Raw genomic sequence first — 21779 nt, 5'->3', positions numbered from 1 at the left:
CAACATCAGATATTGCCTCTTGGTGTTAGCATAAGCTATGGTAGCTAGCCATGGTTTATTAACTAAAGCTACCCTTTCCTTGATGCAGCTTGCTAATTTAATCTTCCTGTCTGTCTTTGCCAAAGTTGTTACTGCACTAAGGCTTTATTGTAAGCCCTCCCCATTTAGTCTCATTACCTTTGATTGCATTATATTTTCATACAGTATTACAGATAGCAAAAAGTCATGTCTTGTATGATCTCTTAGATCTGTAGAGCAGTGGAGGAATTTAATTTACCATTACTGGTGCAAACTATTGGTCTATGTTACAATTTGACTCCAAACCCAAGACTTATGTAAATAGACATTGCATCAGGCTGTTTACATAACACATTTGTTAAGTATTAGTTTTACATTTTCAAAGATTTTCACATTTCTACACCACAATTCTGCTCAACGCTGAGACGTGTAAAATCACTAGGTGGCAGTAATGTGCTCAAACATGCAAACTGCAGCACTGCTTCTACCAGCATGTTATCATGACTGTAAGGATGTTTGTCCTAAACTATTGTGTATTACATCATTCTTATTATTCAAGGATGTCTATCAGCTTCAGGTAAAGATGAATACTGGCCTTTAAGCCAACTTGGAGGCTTCTGAAAGGGGCAATGCCAGGGACATTGTGCCAAATGAAAAAGTATCATATTTAGTCCCATCACAATATTAATATTCTTTGGGGTCTCTGGCGGTCATGGGCTTTTAGAATTATCTTTTCATCTTGCCTCTGGTCATTATTATCCTTGTCTGTGGGTTAATGTTCAACAAGTTTTTTGGGTCTTACAGCCACACACAATGCATTTGGTGAGAAACACTGGATCCAAAAAAAACCCTGTTTGTTTACAATGAAATCTCCACAGGGTACCTTTAATCTTCAGCGTCCCCAGTGGCGCCAGAGGATGGAATTACAGAACACTGAGAATTCATATCCCCTGTTACCCGGGAGGCAATTATCCCCCATCCCAGTGGCAGAACAATACAATCAATCACTGTAATTTCATTTGATCCTTTGGCTGCTGCCTGTTTATGCCAACAGAGTAATACGTTTAATCTTTATCATACGCTTATCCAAGGCATAACAAATAGAGAAGGGCTCTCAAAAAACCTTTGATGAAATGTTATTACATAGAATGAATCATAGAGATGGGTAAAGATTCGCTTTCCAATCTAGTTACTGCCAGGGCTTGCACGGTCCCAAAAAGCATTTTATACTCTAATAGAGAGGAGTGAGGCGGAAAGCATAAACAGGGCAGGAAGCTGAATGAAGAGCTCCATGTGTGCTCAACACTCACTGTCTTTAGATTGACTCAATGGACTTCAAATTGACCTCGAACTCAGCACTGAAAACTGCAATTACTTAGCACTTAAAGTTGATATAGGTGCTTCTTACTGTCTTAAAGATGGTAGAGTATTAAGTGTATAGAATAAACTGAAGAAGCAAGTCTGCGTTAAAATTGAGTGGGTAATTTGTTTAACCACTTTGCTTCATTTAATTGCATGAAAAAAACTGTCTACATTGCGTTTGTTGACAGAATTAATGATTTTCATATAAAGCTTATGTTTGCTTGAGGCGGGATAGCCAAAACGCAATTGTTAGTCTTTAGTACAAGCCAGGGAGCTCACGCTGTTTGGATATTCAAAGACCAGAATAAGATCCATTCTTTAGTGTTAAACGAGGCTCTTGTTTTGATGCAGTACAAATCTAACTGCCGGCAGAGTTTGAACCGTAATTAACTTGGGCTGCAAATTAGATGCGCTGCTTGTTGTGTGCTAATTGCTGAGGATTTATTGAAGAGAGTGTGGGAGGGGAAGAATAAAAAGGAGGAGAGAGAGACACAGAGAGAGAGCGAGCGAGAGAGAGAGAGAGAGAGAGAGAGAGAGAGAGAGAGAGAGAGAGAGAGAGAGAGAGAGAGAGAGAGGTGTGGTTGCTCCCAGACAAATATAATGCGATTAACAGACAGTTGCCATTGCAGGGAAAAATTCTGGCAACAAGCAAGATTGGCTTCTTTCCAAGTGATGCTGTGAGGCCTTGCCCATGTGTAAGTGTGCATCTTTTTCATAATCAATAAGGCACATTTAGTGTGATAACAATGCATTCAGTGGATAATGACTGCTATTGATGTCTTAGCAAAGGGATGTAGTTCTTTTCAATTGAACTTTTTTCACTGCAGAAGGCTGATTTGAGCCATTAGACGTGTCTTAAATATCACATTACCACAAATGACCTCCACCTCTCTGTATCAACTCCATTAAGACACAAAATAACCACTTTTCTTTTCCATGCCAGGTCCCAAAACCCGTCGATTACTCTGCTCAGCTCTGGTAAGCGATGAAAACAAATGACTGCAGAGTGCTAACAATGATCACAAGTCATTCTTACTCTGCTTTATTGGTCCTGTTGACTGTTCTCATTCTCATGTTCAGAATGATTGATTGCAGTGTAAGTGCAGTAGTTGTTCACGGGTGGTTCAGGTTTGCAGGGCCGATGGAGAGATACCAGGCGGAGGTGGAGCTCCTGGACCGAGGAAACAGCACTTATCTGGTTCGACACAGGAGTAAAGAGTGCACCGAATACGCCATCAGCATAAAGTAAGTGACATGAGGGCTGGTTTCTCAAATCTGCTTCACCACAGTTAACCAAGAACAGCTACACAAAAAAAGAAAAATTGCAGTCAGGAGGAGCACTGTGGGCAAAAAGTCCTGGTGAGCTTGAGTGGCCAGTGTTATTAAACTAGAATTAGAATGCCCTCACTCATAATATAGCTAGCACCTCTCTGAACAAAATGGGGTGGTATCTCCGAAATTGCACTGACAAGGTCAAAACCATTGACTGAATGGACATAGGAGTGGACCATAGACTGTATAAAATATGGGCGTAGTATCCGTGACGTCACCCATCTGTTCCTGAGAGCTGTTTTGAAGCAAATCGACGGCAGCAGCCATATTGGTAATGCGGAACTCAACCAGGCAGAGTGTGACGTAGTGTGAGCCTCTTAGCCAATGGCTGTGTGTTCCCGACCGGGAGTCACGTCAGTCATGTCCTTATTTGGGCAAAACTCATAATCTTAATATCTTCTTAACCGTCCCGTCAGAAAAAAATTCACCCCCCGTACAGTGTGTGCCATTAGAGAGATTAGCTTCGTAGGGCCAAGACGTTTTTTGAACCTGGCTGTAAACATGTTTATTAATGCTGCAAAGATCATCTTTTTCCCATTCATATCTATGTGGTTTCTGGTGTTTCTTTCAGTTCCTAGAGTCAGAACGAAACATGGTGAAGCAGCGTTTAGTCATTATGCACCACATATCTGGAACACACTCCCTGAAAGCTGTAGGTCTGCTCCAACTCTCACCTCTTTTAAATCAAAGACTAAGACTTTTTTATTTGCCACTGCCTTCCTATCTTAGATTATTTTAACCCACTTTAAATTAACATTTTAATGTAATTTTTAATATATTTCTAATTTTCCTTTTCTTTTCTGTTTATCATGTTTGTCATTTTAATTGTGTTCTTTTATGTTTGTCTGAATGTCTCCAATGCTTTTAATGTTTTAATGTAAAGCACATTGAGTTGCCCTCGTGTATGAAATGCGCTATACAAATAAAGCTGCCTTGCCTTGCCTTCTGCAGCCAGCCTCAAGCGGATTTTCGATGTATTGCAGTTTATACATTTGAGACCGGAGTTTGCCGCTTGGTGTTGACATATTGTTTTGGTAGAGACAAGGCATCCTCAGAAGTGACCTGACTGATAGAGCTGTTGGACTGATGTCACACCCTTTTTGCTAACCAAAACACAGATTTAGCTTGCCGTTAAAATGTTGGAGATCCCTCAGGTGGGTCCAGTCCACAGCAGAACAGATTCTGCTGTTGATTTGAGGCAGACACACGTGGCTATGGGAGGTACAATGACTGTTGTGTTTGTGTTAGTTACATTTACTACTTTGCTAATCTAGTACATTTGTCCAACATCTTTTAAAAATCAAATTACCAAAAAAGAAAACTTGCGCATAAATCAGCATGATCATAACTAAATATAAAACAGAAACCTTGTTTGAGAAAAGATCATTTGATGTGTATTTTGATTTTATAGTTTGACCCATGTTCCATCTGTTAACATGAGGGAGGGAGGGTTTATGACCGGTACTGCAACTAGTCAGCAGGGGGAGCTCTAAATCTTTTGGCTTCACAATCAGTGAACACTTATGTTGCCATTGAATTTTAATATATAGTAAAAATACGAAGACATTTATAAAACTTTACATTTCACCAAACATTAAAACTCAAAATCCAAAACAGTACTTCTACTAAACCATTTTAAAACAAACTCGACATTTCAGAAAACACATTTCATCAAACAGCAAACATTTTCAAAAATATAACATTTACAAAACCCTTCACTAAGATGACCACACTTTTTTAAGATTTAATACTGCTTTATTGCACCCTACCTCAACCTTTAGCATATAAAGGTTGAGGTAGGGTTGGATGAGAGGGGTCCAGAAAGTCTTAACTTTCAAGAACTGGGGGGATGAGACTCAGTTTGTTTCGAGGATTGGCGAGGAGAGAGAAGAGAAGCTTGGATTTTGAGGAGAGGTTCTTGGAAACTGAGACGAATGGGAAAAAAGGAGATAGCCAGGCTTGAACATGTACTCATACAGGTTATGGCAAGTTACTTACAATGTAATAATTCCACATTTCATGAAACAGAAACTTTTCCCTTTAGTTTTTAGGGCGCCGGTTTAGCCTGTCTGTTAAAATTGCTCGCCCCATGTACAAAGGCCGTAGTCCTCAAAGTGGTGGCCTGACTTTGATTCCGTCTTGTGGCCTTTTACCGCATACCATTCTTCACTCTCTCCCAGTTTCCTACTCTATCTGCTCTCCTATCCTCTCAATAAAGGCATAAAGTCCCCCCAAAAATAAAAAAAAGTGCTCAGAATGTATTCACATAACATAACTCACAACAAAACCCAACATTTCACAGAGCACCTCAGCTTTTTACAAAACATGCACACAAAGAAACATGCAAGAACTCTGCATGAAACACTCAAACATCCCTAGAAAGAAGGCCATTTCATCATTCACAAAAACAGTATTTCACAAAGTGTAATGAATTTAGCATTTCAGAAAACATGACATTTTTTAAGATAATTAACATTGAAAGAAAAACTGATATTTTAGACTACTTTCAGGCTGAGGAGTGGCCTCACTTTAAGAACCAAGAGACTTTGTCTAGCTCTTAGATGAACTCTATGAACCGTAAGCGCATAAGAAAACCAACATCTCCTCCATCTCTGAGCTTTCAGCCTCACTGTTGCTCGTTTCACCGTAGACAAGTGGTCAATTCTTTGCCTGACCTTGCTCTAAAACATTTTTTCTTCCACTGCTTCGTACAGGAAGAAATAGTTCCTTTGAAAAGTGTTGACAATGACCGCTCCATTCCTTTTTCTTGAAAAAGAGATGGAGCTTTTACATTACTTGAGTGTCATTTTAAAATGCTTTGAACATCAAACATACAGCTCTGACTCAGTAAAGCTGGGCGACATGAAGAAAAGATAAATATTGACTAACTTGGGCACAGACATTCTAATGTTGCTGCGAGGCTAGATAACAGAGGTGAGTCTTTTTATTGAGCATCTGAGTACCATCCTGTCTACATTTTCAGGAATTGTTCAAACCTTAAGCATTATTGCTCTTTTTTTTGCCCTGGCTGTAGAATTGAATTATCTTTTTACCATCAGTCCATTGTCCGTCTCTACAGCGAAGACATATGTTCAAGGAGAGCCTGATAGCTTTGCATCATACTGTTTGCTGCACTATCAGACTTAGAAATGTATTTCAAAAGAGAGCTAGCGCCACACTTGAATCACAGATAAAATATTCATCCCTTTAGGCCTCAATATATGGCTGCTTTATCTGCAAGTTGAGTGCCTCTTTTGAAATACAACACTGTTCATTTCAGTGGTGAATATCTTTCAGGCTACATCAAAGCTTGTTCAGTCTTTAAAAAAAGAGAAAGGATATCGAGTCCTCCCGACCTGGCATGACGGCGCGAAGAGATTACACAGATTGAGCGTGCACTCTGAAATAGTGTTTGGATGTTAGGACTATTTAGCCAGTGACACACTATTCCAGCCGATTTGGTTTTGGTGGACTCATACCGGCCCCGCATTCAAAGCTTTGATGTACAGGGCCAGTTTGTGAACACTGCAATCCTAATTGCTTGTCTTGCTGCTTAAGATCATTATCAGGATGGCCGTTTGAGATAATGGAGCTTTATACAGAGAGCAGCTACTAATCAACTGGAACTTGCTAATGTCAAACACTACAAGTGGTCCATTTGTGTAAACTTTGTGTGTGTGTGTGTGCTTATTCTTGGGTATGTAAAGGATATTGTACAGAACCCTGACAGGGAGAGAAAGACCCTGATGTGAAGCAGAGGAGTCTTGTCCCTCCCTGAGGAGGTGCTATTCTAACTATCTGTTCACATTGGAACAGCCTGCCAGAGCAGATCAGACTTAGAGTCAGTCTCTTGTTCTATTTCATTACTCAGTACACATTGTTACAGAAAAGTTTTAATTCTGTGATCTTATTTCATTTTTATTTGATTTTATGGTCTGTTGTATAAGTATGTATGCTTTTAGATTCACTGCTTCAATGTTTGCTTTGCATTTCTACTTGCCTTTATTGCCCATTGGGAAGCACTTTGTTATATGTATTAAAAAGTGCAATATAAATGAAGTATTATTATCATTATTAATTTTATTATACATGATCCAGCTTATTACTAGGGGTGTGTCCAGGCAGTTTGGAAAGGGGTGACCCGGGTGGGGCACTGACCTATCGTCAGTGAGGCACCCAGAAATTAATAGCATTTATTTACCCTTTCTGTCTTACTATAATTACTTACATTGAAGTATTGTATGAATGGATCCCAATTTTTTAACACTAAAAAGTAACACAATTGAGTGGTGACATAAATCTTCCAAATCATAAGTTTAAGTGCAAAAAAAACAAGATGGCTGCATAGAACAGGTGGACAGGTTTGCTACAAGCAGCTTGTTTTGACACAGCCCAAATTGTGTGTTTTAAAATAAATCCAAATGCTTATGTCCCATTCACCGAACACGAACGATCGCGTTATCAACGTGAATACTAGCCCAAGAATGTTTGGCGTTTGCTCGCTTAATTTGCGCAACTAACTAGCTCAGTTGGTGTGTCAAAATAGCCTGTCCGCAAGTGCCCAAGATGGGGGGGGGGGGTTTCTCCTTTAACGCCTCACCAGTCTGTTGTCATCAAACAAGGTTGAGCTCGACAACATGGAATGGTGAAGCCAGTGATGCTAAACTGGGCAGTGCTGACTTACTAGTGCAACCATTTGCTGGAATAAAGTGGCAGACAAAGGTTTTCACAATTTACCAGATAATCTGACCGCCTCACTCATCACATCAGACTTCATCAGAGGGTCTGCATGCTGATTGGCTATTGCGGTGTGAATGATTCGCTTGAGTTCAGATTTTTCAACTCTGGAATTCATTTGCACGCGCCCATACCGTGTACTATAAGTGTTTATCTTTTGTTTATACATCTTTCTGTCATAGCCTACAATTTTCTCCCCCTCTTTTTCCTTTTCTCTCCTGTTATTTCTTTTTTCCCGCACTAAACGCACCAACTTTTGCTGTAAAGTAATGACAGATTCAGAATGCTGTAACTTACCAATCAGAGTCAACACAACCTTGCACTAAAGAAGGAAAGAAAAGCTCAGCTCTCACCAATCAGGGCTCATCTGTCTCCATATGTTATGCACTATATAACTCCACACACATCAATAATACATAACTCACCATATATTCATAATGTATCAGTGAATTTGCAACAGGACCCAGGTCTCCTCATCCGTTAAACACAGCATTGGGGTATTTACGATGCAGGTCCATCTCCAGTGTAACTAGCGCACCATCATATTGGAGACATGCTATTTACTGTACTGTGCTTGAGATTGGTTTGACAGGACATACCTGCCTGTGACTGCAGCAAGTGCTCATAGGCATATGTTTGTATTGTCCTACATTACCTATCAGCAAAGCAGAGTACCGAGACTGAGCTATGAGTCTGACATGACATTTCATTATTTAATCAAACCCATAGTGTGTATTAATGTCAGCTGTCATACATTTTACTAGCTTGGAATATGTGCATACCAAATGGTGGCTTTCAAGATATGGATGGTGAAAAACAAAAATGTTTGTTTTGCTTTCAAATTAAATTGGTTCCTAACAGACAAAGTAATACACCATACTATACTATTTATATACGGTTTTACTGGTTTAGGTGTTACTGGAAATCAGTTTAGGATTTGAATACATTTCGTGTGATTACCACTTTATTTAAAAGGCTGGGAAAAGATTTAAAACATCTGCTGTTAAAGGGCAAATGTGGATAACCTTGTATTACTATTTTCTGCTGCGGGTGAACTGGAGTAGGATTTCCCCAGCATGGTAACCGACAGTCAGCTCAGACAGACCTCCGTGCTGGTTCACCATAGAGACTGGATTTAATGTGGAAGCATGTATAGTTGATTAGCAACCAATGTCTTATTCATCCTCCACAGGTTCAACGAGAAAGTCAAGCACATTAAGATTCTGACCAAGTATGGCTGCTTTTACATCGCTGAGAGCCGGCTGTTCAAGACTGTGCTGGTAAGGGTTTCAAATTTTGTTCCGATTTTGTGCTCCAGACACGACTGTTGCATTAATGAATATTACCATTTTGACATAACACTGCTTTTTGAACACATTCTTGAGATCCAGCCCTGCACAAGTGGGAAATTTTTGCTTTTTCTGTAGAGCAAAGAAGGCTTTTTTACTTTGAAAGGTTGTTTTCAACCACACAAAGCCACAGGGTCATGTAAGCAGCAGCCTGTGGTGATGTATGTTAGTAGCTAATATTATTTATTTTAAGTATTTTCTCAAGGAATAGGCAGAAATAAGTTATATCATGGCCCCTTGGTTTTAAGTAAGGTTAGTTTATTTGCTTCACACAAGAACACAAATCACGTAAAGAAAATATAAAAGCATGCATGAGGGTATATTTTTATTTCTATAGTTTTTTTCTCTACACAATACCACCAAGATTTCCCTCATTTATCATTTTAATGATATTTTCTGTTGAACTTTGCTGTTCTTACACAGGATTTGGTGGAATACTACAAGCAGCACTCTCTGAAGGAGGGTTTCAGCAGTCTTGACACCACTCTGCAGGTCCCCTATAGGGAACATTCCAATGGAAACGTGCCCCAGGCCATTACCAAGGCTAGCAGTGGTGAGTGTGCTTCGAAAACATCCAGGGTTCCCCAGCTGATACCTCAGATCTGCCTGACAGGTGGAAGTGCTAACAGGTCAAATCCGATCCTGGTCCAGTTATAGTAAAGAGCAATTTTTAGCATTTCTGTTGGGAGGGAGGGGAAGGGGGGTTTCCCTGAGAAAGTTAGATTTGCTTGTTATTTGTTTTAACTTTAAACCTCCTGTGAGGAGTTTTTAGGTGGTTATGAAACACATTGAAATTAATAGTGATGCCTCTGAATGACCCACAAAATCAAACAAGACCTTCGCCTATGAGCCTGATCATTTCTGAATTGTTGCATTAAATGCCTGTTATCCCTGCAGCGGGGTAGGCATCAGATAAAGTGACATACAGCACACTGCGGATACATCTTTTGTTGATGTTTTCCACAGCAAAGATTCACGGTGAATGATATGATTCATTATAAAAAGAAAGCAAAATGCGATTTTTGTTAAAAAACGCTACATACACATGTACAGGATGAGGTCATTAAAGATATAAGAGGTATCACATTGTTAGCATGAGCTGCAAAAATCAATGCAAACCAAAAGTTTGTTGCATGAGCTTTAAGGGCAGTTTCAAGAGCACCAAAATCAAAAACATGGTGCACAAAATTATGGTCAGAATATGGAATAGATTGAGTAGAAAGTTATGTTTAGTTAAAGTATGTTTTTATTCTCAGTGTTATTTAGTCACAACTCAGTGGCTCGAGGTAGATTTGGTTGTCTCCCTATTGGAAATCTGGTGTTTTGATCCCAGGTGGTGTTGTCCAGTAGCTGTGCTGGTGGTGTGTGGATGGGATTAGCCAACACTGATGGGCACTTTGAGTGGTCAGAACAGAACAATAGAGAAAGCGCTATATAAATAGAGTTCATTCACCTTTTACCAATAACTTTAAATTCTCTATAAGATTAAGGCAACTCTGTTTATTGCAGCACAACTTTAATGTAGAAAAAAGGTGTGAAAAAAAGAATCACAAAACAATTAAATTGTCAGTAAATCTTTATTATTTCCATCTCACTGTATAGCTAAAAATAGAACAAGGCAATGGTAGAAACCATTTGCTGTAATCAGTCTCTAACTGGCAAATTATTTTTATAGCAAACATGTTAACATACTGTTTGCTTTCAGCTGGAATAACTATAGAAAACAGTCTCAGCTTACATTACAAAATCATGTTGACAGAGCATTTTTCTTGCTGATTAAACTCTGAAGTTAAAAGTGTCTTGATTACCCAAGGCGTTTCTATCTTTGACGTGTGAGACATGGCAGAAATATTTAACATGGCATAACGAGCTAACAAGTTTCCTCGTGGAATAGAGCGAGGGGCGGCAACAGTTTTCCTTAAAAGACCTGCCTCTTAGATTTTTTATCATAATGAAGTCAAATAGAAACATTTTAGACCATGCAGTAATCACATTTAGTTCGCACGTTATACACAAGATCTTTCTCTTTATAATAAAAACATGAAGTTATCATTTTCACCAACTAACAAATGGTGCTGACTTTTCTTAAGAGGATTTTTGATTGAATTCGGATTCAACCTTTGCTCTGTTTTTTTTTTTGAAGATGTCATTAAACGTTTTCTCTCACATGACATGATGGATCAAAAGGTGTTGAATTGTCAACGTCAGATGAAGCATTACTGCCAATATGAATTCAACTTCAAAACAATTGCGTAGTGTTTTCCTGGAGCTGTTTTGTGTACATCACACAATCATCATCCTTACTTGATGAAGAGTGCATAGTTTTGATGGAACTATACATTTAACAAATACCAAATAAAACATGGTAAATTGCAAGTAAGTAACAAAAGTGGTGTAATTTCAGCACAGACAGGCTCTCGCTGAATGTGTGCTTTAATAGAACATGACCATACAAACCTTAAAGGTAAGTAAAGAACACTTCTGTCACAGATTTAACCATTTATAGCACAAATTAAAGTGCAGTGCAGCTGGGCTCTTATGGCTTCTTTTGGATAGGCCAAATAGCATGCATAGCTAACACAGGGAGAGCAATGCAGGAACCTATACAGACAAAAAAGAGATAACTGAAAGCCTAGTTATTATTTTTCTTTGTAAGTTAAGGCAAAGCATAAGTGGGGCAGAAATTGCGTTGCTCATATAAGTGACTTGGGAATCATATATATATTTTTGGGCTTTTGTGCCTCTATGATAGGACAGCTGAAGAGAGACAGGAAATGTGGGGAGTAGAGAGGAGGGGAGACAGGGGAGACATGCAGGACACGGTCGCGGCCGGGAGTCGAACCGGCGACCTCTGCGACGAGGACTATAGCCTCTGTATGTGGGGCGCTTAGACCATGAGGCCACCAGCGCCCCTTGGGAATCATATTTATGTGGACTGCCTTGTTGTGAGAGGGTTTTGCTCGGTTTGTGACTGCATAGAAACAATGATTTACTCCAGCTGCAGCTGATTACAGCCAGGGTGTAAAACCTGCATGTACTCCATGAGCTTATGGCAAATTAAACTTCTTTAAACAATAAAAGAGACAAGTCTTTTAATCAGTAATGATGTTTCATTACTTTCATTTATCTTGTAGAAATGCATATAATATGGCAGACCCCATCCATCTGGGTCAGGCAAACAGTAGATTATTTATTGAAATACTGCTCAGAGTCAGAAGGAACACACATATAGTAATGTGCTGCTAGAGTACCGTCATTTTATGGTTAATATGGATGCAATTTTTTGTCATTAAGAGGTAAAACATGATCCGTGGTTGTACCCTCATGTATTTAAGTCCAGTTTGCATCATCACTGGCTCCAAAACACAGAAGCAGATCGACTCTGAAGGAGCATGTGAAGGAGGAAGGGGAAAGAGTAGTATGGAGGAAGACCCTGCTATAATAGAAGAAGAGAGAGAGGGATGTAAGGAGGGAGAGCAGAAGGAAGAGGAGGAGGGGCTGGGGAAAGAAAAAATAGGGATACAATGAGAGAGGCATACATAGCAGACATAAAAAAGACTATGAAAAGCAAGGGGAGGTGAGAGAAGAACAAAAAAAGAAATGCAAATGAAAAGTGCAACAAAAGCCATTTTGAAGGAAGTCATCTGGAGCTTTTTGTGAGATGTGAAATAACCTTCCATAAAAGAGATGAATAAGAAAGTTTATGTCTGTCTTTTGTGCTTTTACAGTAAATGTTTAGAGCTATTTGTGCAATTTTGCAAACCTGTTATATCAGTTGGTAAATTTGTGCAAACATATAACATGAAAAAATCTATGAATAAAGGGGTGGGTTGTTTCTTAGTCAGATCCAGAGACTTGTTGCTCTTGACCTGCACATGATAAAAATTCCAGGCTGTAGTTTGCTGAACTGTTCTTTTTAAAAAGCAGAAAGACTGTACAGACAGTATTTAGACTCTGCTGAAAACAAGCCTGAAACTCTGCCTGCATTGTATTGTATTCATCGTGCATTCTCAGGATGAATTAAGAAGACATCCAAATACAGATGGCGTGTTAATACCAGATGTAAATGGGGAAAAATAGAGATGCAGGGAACAAAGAGAAGGTAGGAGGTAAGAGAGAGAGAAGACAAAAGAGGAAGTGGGAGAGACAGTGAGTGAAAGAAATAGAAAGGAGCCTCGGCAGCTCACCAGGCTTGGCAGAGAGGTCCCAGTTAGGGCCCAACGCCCCAGGCAAGCACCAGGAGCCTGCTACTCCAAACGTCACACTCCGCACGCTGCTCAGCTCTGAGATGGCTTCACAATTTTCCTGACAGGACATGACATTTCACTTGGGCTGGCAGCAGAGAAAACCATGTGACAGCCGCCCGCTGACACACTCCTCGGGGATACCCCTGGTCCAACCTGGGGAATGAGGCTGTTTCTGCAAAACTGGGGAAAAGTTTGCAAATATGATCTGATGTAAAAGAGCAGAAAGCAGCTGGAGGTAAACTGTCGTAACTTAAAGAGAGGTGTACGTGTAAACAACCACCGCCACGGCGACGGGAGCAGAGGCAGGCGGAGGAACGTTAGAACAAAGTCAAAGTTAGCCCTTTGTGTCTGTTCGGATGTAAAATTCTGCTACATCCTTGTCCCTGTGCCTCTTTTGACAGCCTCGGTCTCCCAGCGCATCAGGCTTCAAAGCAGCTCCGCAAGAGGTGTGTTTGTGCATCAGTGCCATTCACAGCACTGAAAGCCTTGACAGACCCGCTGTTGCCTCAGTGCATTCTGGGATAGATTATTATTGCCTTAAGTCGTCCACCCCCATAGACAGACTTAGTGTGGGCATCGCGTTCTCTGTCTGGTAAACAGCCTCCATGGAAAGACAGATGTCATGCCAGAACAAAAAACACACACGCAAAATGGTTTGGATCTCAAAACAGACTCCTCATAGCAAAAGAAAACAGAACTCAAGGCTGAGCAAACATTCACAAGATGCAGAACTGCCGAAATGCCATCAAAACTCTGGAGTAATTTGTTTGAAAAAGCCAGACAGCATCTTTAAATAAGTCTGTCTGATTGCTTCTTATTTGTGTGTGTGTGTGAATGGCAGGATGGGGAACAATTAAATCTGTCAGACAGATATTTTGTGGTGGAAATATCTGCATTATGTGGGCATCTAATTATGTCATCCTAAGACCACAGGAAACCTTCCATTACCTTCTAACTATATCATTTACAGTCTCACATACAAATAGTTGGCATCTCAAAGAATCAGAAATAAGATAACCCAAAACAATGTCATTTAAGTCTCTTCAAACTTTTGACATAACGTTAAAAATTTGCCTTGTTATTACCTTATCTTATATTTATCATGTCACAGATTATACGACCAAATAATGGGACAAATCAAAAGGCTGTTTACACCCAGTGTTAGCTTTCTCTATGGATGAAGTATTGGCAGCTAAGGGTAAATACTAAGGCCACTTAGTTGAGCTACAGGAGTTTATTTCAGGTTGATTTTTTGTCAGCTAATGCCAGGCATCAGCTGGGGATGGTTAGCTTGGTACGAATGGCACGGATGGAGAGCATTTTGTATCTCACCTCTCAGTGACCATTTGAAATATATGTTTTGAGAAGCTTATGTGGAGTGCAAATAACTGAAGTTCTTCAAGTGTCCACTTGAGGCTGGCTCCAAAAAAAACAAAACAGCCAACTCCATTAACATCCATTTTTTAAACCCCCTTTTTACTGCAGAACTAAACATGTACCAAAAATGGGTTTGGTCTGAGTAACTCATTCCTTTTTTATATATAATTCCTCCTCTGTTTTAAGTATATTAAGGCTAAGATTTGTATAATTAAAGGCATTTCTAGGTGACTTAATGGTGGGCTTGTTGAAGCTGTTTGCAAGGATTCTTCAAGCCCAACTCTATGGCAACCACCATCGTTTGGCTTCACAATGCTTCCTTAGAAACCAGTGGGCGACATCAGTGAGTCTATGTCCATGTTTACACAATCTATGATCGTCACATGCACAGTTGTCTTGAACAGAGACAGGCAGATGTCAATCAAAATGTGATTGGCTGCGCCCACATAGTCATCAAATGGCAATGCTGCATCTCAAGTACATGTACAGATTTTTTTAAATACATCCACAGTTTGTGTTGTGTATACTTCCTGCAGGTGTGTGTGTAGTTGTTTGTGAGCACTCAGGTCACTAAGCTGACACATATTGGCCTGCATTTACTTATCCCTGTGGGGGAGAGGAAGAAGCCATGGAACCATATTGTTGTTATGACAGGAGGCGGTTTTCTCAGTGTAAGGGTCTGCTGCCTCAGATGGGATTTCATACGGGAGCAGAAGTCGTTGGCTCTGTGGCATGGATTCCCAGACGTTGCCTTGTCAGGGCACCGTGCTGTGCCCAGACGTATACTTACCCCCATGCTGCTGCTGTTGCCCACCTGGCCTGATACTCAAAATGTTGTTTTTGCTGTTTATTATGCAGTAAAACCTGGGAAAGGTTGTAGAGGCGACACAGTATGGCTAAAAGTATCCAGGCATTTGGACACCTGATATTTACACCCGTATGCAATATTGCATTCACAAACCATAAGCACCAATTTACTGTTTCCACACTATTTTGGGAAAGCTCTCCACAAACATTTGAAGCCTGGCTGAAGGTATTTGTTTCTGTTCCAACACAGAAGCATCATTTTTGTTGGCTTATGCTGCTGGCCAAAAAGTGTCTTCAGAACAAAGACAGCTGTATACTAACACAGCACAAAGGTTGGTGTTGGTAGGGTGATTAAAACATGCAATCAAGGAAATCTGGATCAAATGATTTGAAGGCTCATGTGAAAAAGAATTGCCCTGTACAGGTTTTTACTCTAAGACAGAATTTGACACCTCTGGAACATCTTTCATTGCTAGCAGCTCTGATGTGAAAAGCAGATATACCTTTATGAATAGCTGTTGCAGCATCTCAAGGAGATTGTATGCTAAGTTTAAGATTGGGCTTTGTGCCAGCAATATATGTTCTGCAAAACCAAACTCAAAGAACATCTTTTTTTAGCACTAAATGCTAGAGGACTAAGAGTTGTAAGGACATGGCTGTACAGAGGAGAAAAAAACAACAAAAGCAATGTATTATCTGTATACCTGTAACCATGCCTGTGGAGTGCTAGAGTACAGCTTTACCCAGCTTTGTACATTTAGATTTGTTCGTACAAATATCATTCCTTTTTTCTTGTCTTCAGTGATACAACCCTACAAAAAAATTTGGTCTGCTTTCTTTCTGCTACAAGTCCTATTACTATCTTTGTTTTTACAACATATCTAATTAATAATTTATTCTTGCTAGCTAGCAAGTCAGATTTAGCGTTAGGTAGCGTTGGCTAGTGGCCAAGCTAGTCGTTTTTGGTAAATGCACACATTTTTAACTGCGTTATTTGGTGTTTTATTTTTGTTTATATTGGTATGAAGCTAAACCACCAAAACAAGCTAGCAGTCCTGTTCACAGACCCTTACAGTGCCTTGTGACTGCAGAAGAAGAGTGTCTAACAAACACAGATTTTTGATGTGCTTAATTCTGTCTTTGTAATAGAGAACACCTGCATCAAATGAGCTCCCAGTAAAAAAAAAATTCATGATTGCTGATCACCTTGAGACTGATGATCATTTAGTAACTTTTTTGAAGCCACAGCTTGCTGTGCTGTTGCTGAGGCATTGTTTCGTGAAAATGATGCTGAGAGTAGATATTCGATGACAAAGAACTTATCAACTCTGAATTGAATTGTTAGCTTTTAGTAGGCAGCCCTGGCTAAGTGTATGTTAAATACTAAACACTCATGTCCTATTGGTCAGAATTAGAATAATAATAATGTGACAGGGGAAACAATGCATTATCTGAAGCTCTATCTTTTGCCTCTCTTTCCACTCATCTCCCACCGTCCTTGCTTTTTGCTTATTTTTGACTTTGCCAACTTTTCCTCTTACCTTCTCTCATACTCTTTCCGTCAAACTTGTGTTTTCTTTGCTTATATTCTGTCTATTCTCCCACCACGGCCTAACCCTCCCTCCCTCCCTCCATCACTTGCTTCGTTTCTCTGTAGTTCCTCCTGGCGGCTGCAGCTTTGTTCCTCCCACCTCCTCGCCTTTTTGGTCAGGTACAGGTACAGCTTTTCTACTCTCTCTTTGTCCCTCCCTTGCTGTTTGCCCACATTTCCGGGTTTCCGAAGACTGTTATCTGTCTTGTTTTTCTCCATCTCTGTTAAATAATAGAGTCTAATGGTGCCGCTTTTACGTCATATTGCACAGAACGTACGGGTGCCATGTGGGAAGAAACATTCACTTCAGCTTTCTTTAATGCCAGATTGAAAATGTTGTGAATTTCTGACAGCTATGATATCTCCTACTTGGTAAAAATAACAACTGAATTGTCAACAAACTAGTGGCAAAGAGCCGTAGCTCCTCTATTGCTGATATTTGCAATCTGCAAAATCAATAAAAACCTAAACATGATCAATTCAGCAAGTCAAAATAGGATACACACATTTGTTTGTCTTGTTTCTGTTCCTAATTTACTTAATCAAATAAGCAAAAATATGCAAAAATATATTGAATTTAGTTTTGATTAGCTTTTTTATGTTTTAGTACAAGGTTCATAATTGAGGCAAACATGTTGGAGTAATGAGAATAATGAACATAGCATGCAAAGAGCAGAGCAGTCTGTTAAGATGACAATATTTTTCCTTGTCTGCGTGAACTCCTGTGCATGAGCATGCCCTGTACATGAATGCACGAACATGCATGTATAAATTGGCGGAGTGCCTGTGTTGGCATGCCATGCCTGTGTGTGCATGAGGGAGTAGATGTATTCCTTTCATCCAGCGTATCTCCCCAGCTCTGTCACCTGAATTTCCACAGATAAGGTAAACAAACCTATGCACACCTGTGTTCACATGAGATATGAGCCCTGACCTGCATGTGTAGGGATAACCTTGTATAACCTCAAGTGCTGATGCAATGCCTGAGCTGTGTTGAACATTAAGTTTTAATAAGATCAGCACATGACAATGATAACCTATGACCTGTCGTCTCTGTACTGCACGTTTGGTACTTCCATGCAAGGCTGGAGAGTGTGTTCTTCCATCTGTCTCTTGTAACATGATTCATTCTTTCATCTGTGTCTCTGTGTTTTTGTTTTAACTTAGTATGGCTCATGCACAAGACTCAAGGCTGCCATATGATCCTACAAGACAGCCATAGTCATTTCACTGTGGATAAAATGCATTAGACATCACTGTAGGCCTTGTGGACACTGTAATGAAAATAAACAACAATCCATTAAAGCTTGATTAACTGAGTTAAGATGAGCTAAATGTGTCTTTAAAGAGCCAAAGAGCTTATTCGTCCTTAGAATTGGACCCTGGGTTTACATTTGCTTTGTTAATGTTTTTCAGGATTAATTTAGCAGTTAAGATAAAAGTTAGTTACCATACATCCCGTTATTACTAGTGCTCCAAAAGTGATAGACCTCAGAGCTTAGAGGATAACTTTTACAAAGCTCAGGATTTCTGAATACAAAGGGGAAAAAATGCATCAAAAGGCTTCAAAAGACTGACACAGGTGAGAAGTTCTCCAAACACTGAATGGCAGGGTGCTTCAGATACGGTAGTGCAACCTGAGAAAAGTTTTTTTCTTTACTTCAAAGCTGTTTTTTTTCTTACCCCCAAAGTGACTAATAAAAACTTTAGAAAATGCAGTATCGAGAGGGAACCTCTGTAGAAGAAGATTCCGATTAAATTATATTTCTGGATATGACTGATTTTGTGAGTTTGCCAGCTCTTGGAGGACTCATGACCACAGAGAGATGCAAAGCCAGAATGCCCAGGATGATAGTTATTGTCTGGCTTGTAGCTTTCCTCAGACTTTCTGAGAAATTTAGTGGAGATGACTTGAAATAATAAGACAGGATCTCTTTGTCTCAGTGTTTTCTCCCAGGGTGGTGGGTATTGCAGAAGCACGTTATGACTTCTGCTCAAGAGACACACGGGAGCTCTCCCTGCTGCAGGGAGACATCATCAAGATCTACACCAAGATGTCCAACGGGTGGTGGAAGGGAGAGGTCGACGGCCGGGTAGGTCTGCTGTAGGATGGAAAAATTCTTGTGCCTGTTTCATGTTACCTTAACCTTTTTTCTTTAAAGGTGCACTGTGTGATATTTAGCAGGATTTAGCAGGGAAAAAAATGGTAGAAGTGGAATATAATATTCAGAAGTATGTTTAAATTGGTGTATAATGAACTGCATATTAAAATCCTTTTGATTTTGTCAACTTAGGATGAGCCTTTTGTTTCTACATCTGAGCAGGTCCCCACCCTCAGAGGCCGCCATCTTGCAACGTCATGTTACTATAGTAGAAAAGAAGAGACAAACTTGTACAGCCATATGCTTTTTGAACTTTGTGATTGGCAAAATGAAATGCACTGGTTGGAAGAAGGAGAAAAGAGTAGTTGTGCAGAAATAATTTGTATTGATAGACATTTTTGATAGTAAAAACTTGACTAACTTATCATGATCACAGCTTTATGTCCTTTAAGTCCACTGTTGTGTCACTGACAGGAGGAGCAAGCAAGGGGTGTTTCAATCCAGAATCTGACCGCTAGGTTCTGCTGAATATTCCCATTTCTATAAACTGTACCTTTAAATACCTGCAGGAGATATCCATACACAGTCATTGCACATCCAGTTAATTTCCTCTTAAACACAGTTTTAACTACAAACATGCAACTGTCATTAAGTAGAATGATAAACTTCGACTTTCACTAGTTCTTGCTCAAAAGGAGTCAATTCAAAAACATTTTGATATGGGGTATTTTATTATCCTAGAAAAAAAGTTTTGTGTGTTGTATGATATGTGTTGACCTAAAAAATGTAAAAAAAAAAAAATATATATATATTGTTCACATTAATTACAGCTGCAATAGCATATTTTTGACCATGGCAATACTCCCCAACTTGTGAACCTGGATGCTGCAGGGGTTAAGAGACTGATCAAGGAACGTTTGGTGGTAGGAAGCTGGGATCGTGTTTTGAGTCAGCTTTGGCTCATGCATGTCAGGTGATTTTATCCTGGCAGGGTTAAATACAGGTGTAAATTATTATAAGGTTAAAAGATTATCAAATATATTTGTGAACATTTTAGTGGTGGGAAGTCTGCGAATTGTAATAACTGGTAAAAACACATGAGGTTATGGTAGGTTATTATCCAACTTTGGTGAAGACATATTGGTGTAAATACATGAAGTACACAAACAGGAATACAAACTATTTTTGTGCTTGTGAGTTCTATTTCCTTATTAGTGTCCTGTTTTTCTGATTGTCAGGTGGGCTGGTTTCCCTCTACCTATGTGGAAGAAGAGGACTGACCTTGCTAGATTCAGCGTCCATTCAACATTTACCACCTCCAGTGAGCACCATTCAGCTCTTCCATTCTGCTCCCTGCAAGCCAGATCTCTTTGATAAAACCCAGAGACTTCGGACTGGAGAAGAAGCGACAGCGCCCTCGAAATCCTTCTCCTGTCCTCTGACAGACTCTCACACTGAGCAGATGTCAAATCACAGATTCCAGGAGCGTCACGCCATATCTTGCCTTTTCTGCAGCCCCGTCTGCCCCTGCGGCCAACTGGGAAGTGCATGTGCTGTGCCCAGATAACCCCCACCCCCCACCCCATCCCTCCTTGCTTTCTCACCGTGTCTCATTATTGATGACTCCATCGGATGGTGTGAGACTTGCCTTCACTGTCATCATGTTTCTATACCAGGACGGCTCAGTCACCCAACTGGAACACAGATCCTGCTGACAGGTGCAGCCAAGGTACTCCACCAAATTTAAATGCAGGAGCTGTGGACTTAAGTGTTCAAAGTTCTGTCTAAGATTCATTCTATTTTCAAGTTTAAGGTATTAAATCACCAGACTGAGATTAAATTTAAATGCCAAAGTGTGATTTGATATAGTTTGGAAAGACAATAGTTAAGATTTCATCTTTCCAGCATGAAGGATTGATCACCCACGTGTCAGCAGTCTTAATGACTCTCGGCCTCAAGGAGCCAGGATTGATTTCTATCCTGACAGGAGAACACCTCTTCATAATGTCATTGTTGATCATGAACCCCACTGCTGATAAAGTTGTCTCTAATCTATAATCCTTGTCCTATTATCATTTGGATTAATCATTGGTAGTTTGAATGACCACATCAACTCTGAGTACCATGGTCATCAGGTTTTGGATTGGTGCCTAAATTTCAATACTAGTTAAAGCTAGGGTTGGTAGTCATGGAAAACTAGCATGAATTTGAATGTAGCATTTCCTCAGGACTCCGTCTAACCCCTCCCCCCCTCCCCTCGGAGCTCCTCCAAAACGACGCCCCCCGCTCACATGCACTTGGGACGCTGATTTACGACCATATGATGGTGACTGATCCGAAACTAGTCCTCAGCATATCATTTGTGTTTTGCACTACGTCAACTCATGTCTCACTAAGCGGTAAAAAAAAAAAACCAAAACATTATCATAGTGAAAGTTAAAAACACAAACAAACATGGCTATTGTTAGAACTCACAACTGTCATTATCCAGTTGTACTGGTAGCATGATATCAGGAGAAAAGCTATAATACATATAATACATCTACATTTTCCTTATGACTTACTAAATGTCATTAATTATTTTTGCTTAACATTGCCCCCCTGTTGAGGGCTTTTGTAGACTCTGATCCGGACTACAGTCCTGAACAAAGTACCTCATCGGTTGATGTTTTCCCAGGTTTACTCCGACTGTAGATAGTAGCTTTTTTTCGCTCTTTTTTAAGAACACATTATGTATTGATTGCCATCGGGACATAAAGATCATTTTAACCAGTATTATATATTTATAGGGTGTCAATTTTTTATGATGGGTTGTGTCAAGGACTATTTTTTACTTCTCATGGAGTGTCTGGTGGTC

General features: G+C 39.9%; 1 protein-coding gene across 1 annotated transcript in view; it reads left to right on the top strand.

Moving 5' to 3' along the window:
* The window catches only part of LOC117826943 (guanine nucleotide exchange factor VAV3-like), a 69444-nt gene extending 48464 nt beyond the window's left edge, over nucleotides 1-20980 (top strand). The window contains exons 22-28 of the mRNA XM_034703371.1: nucleotides 2010-2075; nucleotides 2324-2358; nucleotides 2509-2625; nucleotides 8642-8729; nucleotides 9222-9351; nucleotides 18765-18913; nucleotides 20161-20980. Of these exons, the coding sequence (XP_034559262.1) occupies nucleotides 2010-2075; nucleotides 2324-2358; nucleotides 2509-2625; nucleotides 8642-8729; nucleotides 9222-9351; nucleotides 18765-18913; nucleotides 20161-20202 (627 nt within the window). The 3' untranslated portion in view covers nucleotides 20203-20980. The remainder of the gene's footprint in view (nucleotides 1-2009; nucleotides 2076-2323; nucleotides 2359-2508; nucleotides 2626-8641; nucleotides 8730-9221; nucleotides 9352-18764; nucleotides 18914-20160) is intronic.
* The last annotated feature ends 799 nt before the right edge of the window (nucleotides 20981-21779 follow it).

The sequence above is a fragment of the Notolabrus celidotus genome, chromosome 15 (assembly GCF_009762535.1).
Source record: "Notolabrus celidotus isolate fNotCel1 chromosome 15, fNotCel1.pri, whole genome shotgun sequence".
Classification (NCBI taxonomy): domain Eukaryota; kingdom Metazoa; phylum Chordata; class Actinopteri; order Labriformes; family Labridae; genus Notolabrus; species Notolabrus celidotus.
Note: the sequence above shows the minus strand (reverse complement) of the source record. Positions and strands in the feature narration are given on the sequence as shown.